At 39.4% G+C, this 10,256-nt stretch overlaps 1 protein-coding gene across 1 annotated transcript; it reads left to right on the forward strand.

Annotated features, from left to right (window-relative positions):
- The first annotated feature begins 216 nt into the window (after window positions 1–216).
- LOC139118935 (uncharacterized) lies at window positions 217–2,541 on the forward strand. The gene is made up of 2 exons (XM_070682506.1): window positions 217–394; window positions 1,375–2,541. Exons 1-2 carry the CDS (start codon window positions 272–274, stop codon window positions 2,437–2,439), a joined length of 1,188 nt encoding a protein of 395 aa, XP_070538607.1. The 5' UTR covers window positions 217–271; the 3' UTR covers window positions 2,440–2,541.
- Window positions 2,542–10,256: the final 7,715 nt, after the last annotated feature.

The following is a 10,256-nucleotide window of genomic DNA, read 5'->3' on the forward strand; positions in this document are numbered from 1 at the left end:
GGTGAACGCCCAGTAACTCAGCTGCCGAGAAAAGCCAAGCGACTGGGGCATGTCTTGGTGACACGGAGAAAATTGATACAGTATATATGATGCTGTTCTTCTGTTGATGATGGTGTGGTTGTTGTTGATGCTGTGTTATTGTTGCTTTGTCTGTATTTTTATTCAATAATGTTGTTATTGTGGCTGCTTGCTGACTGTGCTAATTGTATACCAAACTTTAACACAATCTACCCCTTTCCCTTTAGACCCAGACTGATATTGTGATATTGTGATGGATTCTCTTATCGGAGCGTGTTGGCGTTGTGGCCGTGCAGGGACTGTGAAGTGTCCGCATTGTGATTTTGGTCTCTATTGTGGTAGAATGTGTATGGAAGACGACAAGTTTAGACATGAGGTTTGTAAGCTTTTACACTGCAATGAAAATCTCGAATTGTGTAAAGGTCTAGCATGTTGATTGTACATTTGATCGATTTTGAAATCATGTTCAGCCTGAAGACATGTACGGACATCACAGAAACCCCCGTCATGATGTTACGCCGTCCCTTTCTGTTCATTGCAAATAGCGGTGACGCTGAACCCCCGATGATCTACGACGCTGTTTATGTGTCTGTCGTTGTCTCTTCTAGACTGAGAGATCCGTCGCTCGAGGGCATTCTCTACGCTTTCCCTCGTAGGGGGGAGGGGGGTAGAGGGCGCCCTCGAGCGACAGTCTATGTCTGTCATTTTTCCTCCTTTGTTTATTCTTGTCTGATCACCGAGGGTGTAGCTTTATTTCGACCAAGATTGTGAATCAACGAGTATTTCTTCCGATTACAGTTAACATTCAAAAATCATTCTCTCCTCATATTGATCATATTAATATGATTATTACATACCTGACATCTTATGAATACTCATACGCTGGTCGTGTCGAAGGTAGCAATGACGAAAATCAACTCAAAGGAAGTATAAATTAAAGGGACAGGTTGTTTATCTAAAGGCAGATTAAACTACTTGATAAATATTCCATTGGAAAAGAAGTGAATATCACCATCTAAATACCCAATGTAACAAGAATGAAGACACAGAACTATGGCTTTTATGACTCTGACACATTACCTGTACCACATACAGACAGAAGGGAAGGAATGTGTAAAAGCGATGTCTAATTTAGACGATGAAATGTTACTGATCAAAATGTTGACTGCAGTTTTCTAATATTACAACCAATTATATCCAATAGATTGGTTCGGTTTCTTCCAAATAATTAATCTTTTTATTGCAAAAAAGGTAACTAAACACATATTGCGCATTTCAATACACTTAGTCCTGGAATCCAACACAGTTTAACCTAAATATCAAGTAGTTAATTTGGGTCACTGTTCACCTCTTCAGGTCGAGTGCAAGTATGCTAAGAAATTCCACGCGTGTAGTGCCTGTGGTAAAGAAACTCCATCGACCAAACTGTGTTCTGCTTGTCTGTCGGCGAGGTACTGTGATAAAGATTGTCAAAAGAAACACTGGCAAAAACACAAGGATGAATGCTTTGAGGTAGGAAACAACATTATCACACTAGCGTCGGCTTTAGTCCACTCGCAACGCCACGTTGATGTCGATACCAAGGAATTGGACGGCGCTTGTGTATATTACCTTGGCAACACACCTGCAGTTGATCTATTAAAACTGCACCAGAATGAATGGAGCAGTGGACACTATCCCGATAAGTTGTCCCTTCTACTTGCTGGTGTTGGTGACTTACGAAATGTAATCAAGACGGTAGCCTCACTGCCAGATGAGTTCAAAGGTGAAGTGGAATTTATCATCAACGACTGTGATGTCCATATTCTGGCTAGAAACGTGTTATTCTTGTACATGATGTTTTCAGCAAGTGATATCAAGGAAGTCTCAGATGCGTTGGTGCAGTTATGGTACTCCATATGCATTACAGACGAATACAATGAATATCTGAAGGGCGTTCTTTGGCATTTAATAACAACCGATACAGAAGCTATCGCTCTACAGACAAAGGGCAGGTTGGTTGTTATGGAAGATGATTTACATCAGTTCAAATCGATCTGGTCGGCTTGGATGACGTCATTACAAAGTGGCGGCCCGAAAGGGCATATTATCAAGCAACGCCACGCCACCATTGCCGGGGACCCTGAAAGTGCAGATGGTTGGTTGAACTACATTAATGGTGTACCTGAACGACATCGTCAGTCACTACAGGAATGGTGGAAGTGTGGTGTTTTGTTACCTTCTTCCGATCCTAAGAAACAGGAAGCAGTTTTTCAAAACGTGACGCTACTGTGTATAAATCCTCTATGTGACAAATCGGTCAGGCCTAATCCTTTTTCTAAACTGTCTCTGGCACGTATAGTATCTCATCAGTTTCATGATGAATCATTAGTGTACCCAGTCGAATCTGACAAACTCCTTTTACTGGTTGGGATTATCTAGAAGCACGTACTGCACACAGATGTAGATTGCGTACCAAAAATGTACTGCAGCTACATCTCTCACGTGATTGAGAAATTCATTGGCGTTGCTGAAAGAGGCCAAGCTTCATTTCACATTCTGCTTGGCGATTGCTTTCAGCTTGGAACGAATTTTCAAGGAAAGAGTTTTTGATCGCATCGTAGCTTCAAATTTGGCTGATTACTATGGGGTACAAGCTATTCTAGATTACTTTAAGCCTTTCTTAAGGTAGAACGCACCTCGGGGACAGACATTCGGACTCTCAAACTTTTACAATTCTCTTCTGATATACCACATGTGGGGGTTCATTTTAAAGCTCTTGGTGAAAGAAAACTTTTCCATGGCTTAGTTTTTCGAAATTCGAAAATTTTTATTTTTCTCCATAGAGTTAACACAGGGATGGCGGCCATTTTGAATTTCTAATATTAGTAAATCTTGGGTTATTTGTTTCTCTAGTACCAAAATTATCATGGTGACCCCCTATTTTTATTCTTGATTTTGAAAGAGAATGATTGAAAGATTCCCTGAGGAAAGTTAGAGCAAAAGTTTAAGTCTTTCACTTTCGAGGTGCATACTACCTTAAGTTCATCGAATTCCCATTCTCTCATTATTACGGAATATAAGAATTGGCTGGCTAATTTGAAAGCACTCCAGGCTGATCCTGTCAACAAGGAGTTTAATTTTGACACGATGATCGGCATAGCTCGTGACACAGGAAATCCGATTGAGAATTTCGGTTTTTTCGAATCGCAGACTACATTTAGAGAATACTGTGATGCGACAACGATGTTTATGAATATCTCAGGATTGATGTCCTTGCGAGCCGTATCCGAAAATCTGGACGGAAACCGACGCGTAAGGACATACCAAACTACAGTGATGCCAAGACATATAATGGACTCAGGCTTCGAGATTTTAACCACGAGCTCAATCGGGTCATGCCTTATCGTTGGAAGGTAAACAAGCGACGGGTTACTCAGATAAGTGGGCAAGGAAGGAATTTGGAATGGTGTTTGGCAAATGATTAGCGTTTTGTAGGAAGTGATCATAGTTATTTGTCATGAATTTGAATTGCTAATTGAAGATTCTATAGAGGAAACATTGATGTAAACATGGGAGGAAATGTTCTTGTAACATTCACAACTAGGAGACTATATGTAAAAGGGCGTATTGAATCCAAAAGACTGAGTTTTCTATGCTGACGAATGGCAAAGAGTCACTGATCTGAGATAACTGCATCTATGGAAGGAACTTTCCAATTGGTTTAAGAAGGGGTGAGTAAATCGGAGAAAATTTGCGGAAAAGCTGAGCAATAAGCTTAATGCCAGCTGCAAGGGGGGGGGGGGTACACGACATATAGCACAATATGCAAGGCGAGTACTATATGGAGTGAGTTATACCGAAAAAGAGTGCATAAACCATCTGTAGAGGGCTTAATTGATACAGTATTAATTATATCACTTTCGTGTTTTGGTATTTAAAGTAGTTTATTCGACCTTAAGCTTGAAAACAGAAAAGATACTATTGAAAAATCAGGTGACTGTTCGCCGTCAAAAGGAAAATTGATGCCCGGGAACAGAACATAGTTAACAAGAGTTATGTATACGTAGCAAGCGTACTCATACTGTGTGGCAGTGTAAGGTGGGCAACAATATTAAAGTGTCGATGTTGGTCGGCGAAGTGCTGTGCAAAGTTTATGTAAATCATGCAGCTTCATAAGGACAATTTCAAAACGTTTACACTATACTACTAAATTACCAACATTAAAAGCATAAAAAAATGCTCTAATAGCCTTAACAACTAGAATATGTGAAACAAAAATGTAGAATAGAAATACCTTTGCTGTCAACTGTTCTATATTCAAGTACCTTGAACTGATCATGTCACCATCCCTACACAATAAAAAATGCATGGCAGTCCTGCAAAACAGTCCATTTATTGAGAATCACTATAGTATAAACTTTCTTAGAAGTTTATTGCTATTTTCATTTACATCCTCTATTTTATAAATAAATGCAAAAAATACCCCTCTCCTGTGACATTGATAATCACACTGTAGTTTTTCCATCTATTTCCATCTAAAGCGTTGGCACAATTTTCAATATTCTGGTTTGGAACATTATGAACATCTTCACTTCTCTGAATCTCGATACTTTGTTGAAAAATCTTCCAGAGTGTTGACAAATTTCTATCACGGCATTAGCAATGCAAAGTTTCTGTATTCAGTACATTCAATATCACGGATACCGATGTATTTTTACATAAACTTTGTTGATCTTACTCCTCTTTCAGTTACCGAGGATGAGCCATTCTCTTCATCATTTTCATTATTTTGTTTGGCTATAGCTTCAAGCCAATCATGTCATCGATTGCTGTAATTCCTAAGGTTAATAAAGTCAAATGCGCCCAGAAATTGAAATTGTCTCACTCATTTTTGTTCATTTCAATGAGCAACTTTGAACCAATTCGTTTGAAAACCACAGTCTGGAAAACATTCACGACGTCCATTGTTAATTAGAGAAAATATTCGTCCACGTAACCCGCATTCGACAGTGGTCACCTTCGCTTTACCTCTCCGAGATGTCGTTATGCACAAACAGGTGTTGACGACAAAAGTCTCTTTTGTGTAAAGTGAGAACGAATAAAGCTTATATTACCAATATTTCGACGTCAAGGTAGGGCGAGCCTCGGATTGGAAAGTTTTGACTTGTGTTCAAACTTTTCTCAAACAAACTTTATACCATTCGTTTTGATAATCTAGAGAGATATTACGCGAGTATTGCGTAAAGTTTGGCATTGGAGAAATGTTTCCTACAAATTTCCGCATTTGAACTTCAAAATTGGTGCTACACCATGCGTATACTATATAAGTGACGAAGAAGATGTTCTAAACAAGACAGCCAAAAGTCTATGTACTCCACATGTTTCAAAATAAGTACATATAAGCAGCTGACCAGAAAAAAATATTTTACAACCTCGCCGTCCGAAAATGTCCCGGGTGCATTATAGCTGAATGTTGTAATATTACAAATTACTCATAAAAACAAGTATATAACTTAAAAAGAAAAGCAGATTAGCTTACATTTACAGATCAAATCGACACTAATTCAACATCCAATTATCCGAAATTAGTTTCAATCGTTTTTTATTGAAACCGTTTCCACGACTTCAGAACATGAAAGCATTGTTTAGCTCTTATTATTCGATGACGTATATCATTACAATGCAGACAGTCTACAGACAAGCCAGCCCGTTGCTGTCGTCAATGTGTAAGGGATCGACTGCTGGAACCTAGGGGTTTTGGTAGTTCAAAGTGCAACGAGAAAAATGTTTGTAGAAAAGATCTTAGTTTTACAGTTTGTTTAAAAAGTTTTATATATATATGACGAAAATTACAAAAATATGGAACTCTTGAAAGATGGTATGTATGGTGTTCCTCTTTGAAAAACTATCAACTTTATGTCAACTGATAAAGTAATGACAACCCCCTTCCTTGATAACGGCCCATCCCTACTCGGGTTTATGACTCAAAATCATGAGATGTGCCTTCTGCGCATGACTACATTAAATGTATGACCCATCAGACAACTCCCACATTAGCCTTCCGATTTCGTCTACAGTGCATCTGTAATGACTGCATCTGTAATGTGCGACGTTCGAACTCCGGACTTCTCCGCAAAAGCATAATCTTGCAATTCAAGGTAAGAATTTTTTACTTGTTTATTCTGCGCATTGGTAAATGCCTAGCAATTCTTTGTCTCTCTGCTGTTCATCTGGAAGTCGTACATTTCCCCTAACCTATCAGCCGTTCAATAGAAAACTTCATTTTGGTACCGAGTGGCTGGTAGGGCGTGAAGGCAGCGGAGGAAGCAAACAAATTAATGGGGCCTGTTGATCAAGATACCGATGCCTCATCACCATCACTAGATGTGTTACACATATTAATTTCATGGAGGAAATCGGTCAATGATTCTTATCATTTTCATTACAGCGATACAATGATTTCCACGCATTCGCTTTTGGCTTATGCGCCAGTCAATGTAAACCCCCACCCCCCCCCCCCCCCTCGGGGTTTAGTGGGGGATTTGGAAATTAGTCCTGTGAAATCTGCCAAATGCCCCACCCCCTGGGGCAAGACAACCTGGAAAATCCCCACCTAAAACCAAGTAAATCCCCCACATACGGGGGTGGGGAATTTGTAAATTCCTACACACAACCACTCTTTGGAATTTTCATGTCGTAAACAACCTGCATCAATATAAAAAGTTCATGTTCAACTTCAGAACAATTTTAATCATTTAAAACAGGGTTTTGTGACATTTATGCTGTTCACAAATGTCTATCACAATCAACACAAATAGATCCAGGATAATGACATACTTTTCGCATTTGTTTTTCAGCCACTTATACTGTGACTTTAAGTGTTGAGGTGTCACTGTCACGTCACCTATTTTGGAGCAAAAATTTACAATATTTTTCAGTCTAGTTTGCTTGTATGTTGTCAGGCATAAACATATTTCAGGCTAGAACAATTAGATTGTATCATACAAGACCTGTCGCCTCAATAAACTAATTAAAGCTGATAATTAAACAAGATACATGATGTCCAATCTCACAAGTGCAGCTTTTTTGTCTTCTCGCTCTCATGCTACAAGCACAATGACACATTCTACATCAGTCATGCACTGATTTAAAACAAGCAGAGGAATGAAAATTCACAATGGTCCGTGTTTATTCATCACAAAACACACCACAAAGATACTGTGTAAAACTCAACAGAACAGATGATCAGAATGATCACACTGATGAAACAGAACTGTTTCCCTAGCTATATGGGTCATCATGAATAAATTTGATAATACATTTAGCGGACATAAAAAAGAAACCCGTCGTGACCGAACATGTTTTCCAAATACACAAGCAATTTAAAGAGCCATTTTTCATGAATTTTGTTTGATGTGAGATACTACTTATATTGTTTGACATGTCGAAAGATACTTAATGAATGGGTGACCCTGCTATATTCGACCCCGGTTTTAGACACGATACATGCAAACCATCACGAAATGATGAATTAATGGTCATGACCATTAATTCGTTTTCGCGATGGTTTTACTTAATTTGTATAAAACTGGGGTCGAATATATGTATGGTCACTCATTCATTCAGTATCTTTCAACATGTCAAACAAAATAAGTAGTATATCGCATCAAACAAAATTCATGAAAAATGGCTGACTTTGTCCCTTTAAGCTTTATCAAAAATAGAGTTGACCCGGAGGTCTTTTTAGTGCTGGACCATGTCGATGAGGCATCGTGAACATCCGAAATGTCACGCTCACGTGGGAAAATGTGGGAAATTTTGCGTATGGTATGTTCAGTTTTCCAAAACATAAGAATACACGGCGGATGAAAATCATTTATTTAGTTATCGATATTTAAGCCATCAATCACAAATATACTTTCATGCACACCTCTGAATATTGCTGCATCGCGTTCATCAATAGCCAGTTGAAAAGCTGCTTACCGGCCCACATGGCCTTGACATCCACCTTTCGCCATGCTACCGCTCTGAACAACAACATACCATTACCAGGGCCTGAAAATTTCTGTTTTTTCCCACTGGTCCCAGGACCAGTGACCTGTTTTTTTTCACTGGTCCAAGGTAAAATCCACTGTCCTCAAAAATTTGCATAACAATACAAGAATGATTCATTTCTCATACTCATGTTATATATGCATTTCTATCAGATTTGCTTGGGATTTGCATACAGCATAAACTGCCAATCTTTTTAATATAGACACACTGCATAAACATTTACTTGGTAATTTTCTCAAGTTCTTGCACCACATACTTAACATGTTTTTTTACTATTGCTATAAAGTTCACTTCATTTTTATAATTGCCAGCGGTTGATTCTTTCCCATTTAAATTGTAAAAATAGGTTTAAAACACCAAATATCTGAGAGGGACTTCTTTTTCCTTTGATAGCAATATTAAATTGCCATAACGCTGTTTTGACAAGCTAGGCGGTTCTTGTTAAGGTCAACTACAATCGAGTTAGGGGGTCTTGACTATATAAGGAATTCAGCATGGTGACCTTCTAAATTCAGAAGCTTGCTTGCCACGGACGATCGGAAAGTTGTAATGAGACTCCTTCCAGAGAATTTTACTGCAAAATACTACTTTGATAGACAGAGATATAATATTTTCACACAATTTTGGGGTTGCTGATATTTTTAGCTGAGGCTATGGTCTGGTTTTTACCACATTAAATTTTACATGTAAAATGAGTACGTGGCCCGTCATTTGATTTTTGCAGTGCAGTGGCTAGTGGACGCTCATCGCCTGGCTCATATCATGAATCGCAAACTGTAATAGAGTAACTGATTTTCCTTTAGAGTTTATGTTGTGATGAAAGAAATAGACTAAATTTTAAATGTTTGATTGACTTAAAGACGCGATAATTATTGTAATTTTGTAGCTAAAAGACGTAGTCTCTCAATGGAATGGGCCTCTTGGTTTTAGTGTAACTGGCTTTAGTGCGTCTCTGCTACCTCCTTGGTTTCAGTAACTTCGGTATTTTGGGGGGACGTAGTTTCTAATTTTTCGTCAAAAGACACTAGAACACAATCTGGGAAAAGCACTGGACATTCCCTTGCAAAATAAATTGGCTCCTTTTTTGTATTGGTCTGCGGACTTTTTAGGGGTAATTAGTACTGGTTCGGGATAAAAATCACTGGTCCGGGACTTCGGGTAATTTTCAGGCCCTGCATACGTGCGCATGCGTAGTTATTTACGAACATCTGGGCCTGTCCGTCAAAGGAATAGGGGGATCAAACGAGGCAATTGCCCCACCCCCTCGGGCACAGTTTCATGGCACACACGGTCTAATCCCCCACATTTTTCCCGTATCGCCCGAGGTGGGGGGGGGGGGTGGGGGTTTACATTGACTCGCGCATTATTCGTTGCATTTGCTTCATCGGTGTCATGCTTTTTTCAGCGTTAGCAGAGAGTACCATTCACTTAAAGTTTTCTCTTTCGCTTCGTGTTCCTGGAAGTATGACAAAATTTCCACAAATTTCAGTGGCCGCGCTGCTCTCATGTATGAACGGTGACTCATCTCTAGTGCACATGCATTTCATAATCAACTAAATAAATGCGCACATTCACCCTGCCGTGACCTTTGAACATGTTTATGTGAGGTGAAAACGCCGGGGAGACGCTGGGAAGTTTAGGCCTTTCAATGGTGACAGAGCTGAAGTTGCGCGATTACGTATACGATCAGCGGGATTCATGCGTCAATTTTGCTATAAGTGGCGAGTGAAATTGATAATACTACTACCAAATAACATTTCGAATTGTAGCGCTGCGTGGCAGTAGCTGTTTGTTACCGGCGTTATACGGCCTCCCACCCAAGAAGGCCGTATAACGCCGGTAACACACAGCCCTGCCATGCCACGCAGAGCTATGCAAATTGCATCTCGTTGTCAACATGTGCATATGGGGTCGTGAAAGGTTGCGTTGTCCAGACATGTCTGCTTTCGTTTTAGAGCAGTGGGTATAATGATGCACCGTTTTGTACAATTTATTTCCTTTATGATTTTAATTTGATTTGCAGAACTAAAAATATGATTCCTGACATTATGATTCTGTTTTTTTTCCGGTATTTTCACCTCCGTGAATTTTGGTCGCGGCCGGTCTGCAATTTAACCATGTACAATCATAGCTATAAGCATACAACTCTCCATAACTCGCCATAAGCAATTAGCTTAGACTTTTCCAAAATTTTGGAGGTG

This window comes from Ptychodera flava, chromosome 2 (genome assembly GCF_041260155.1).
Source record: "Ptychodera flava strain L36383 chromosome 2, AS_Pfla_20210202, whole genome shotgun sequence".
NCBI classification, from domain to species: domain Eukaryota; kingdom Metazoa; phylum Hemichordata; class Enteropneusta; family Ptychoderidae; genus Ptychodera; species Ptychodera flava.

What these genes read in the sequence shown, in the direction of transcription:
- LOC139118935 (XM_070682506.1), top strand. Translation starts at nt 272, where the DNA reads ATGGATTCTCTTATCGGAGCGTGTTGGCGTTGTGGCCGTGCAGGGACT. An exon ending in ACGACAAGTTTAGACATGAG is followed by an intron (nt 395 to 1,374) that starts GTTTGTAAGCTT and finishes TCACCTCTTCAG; the next exon opens with GTCGAGTGCAAGTATGCTAA.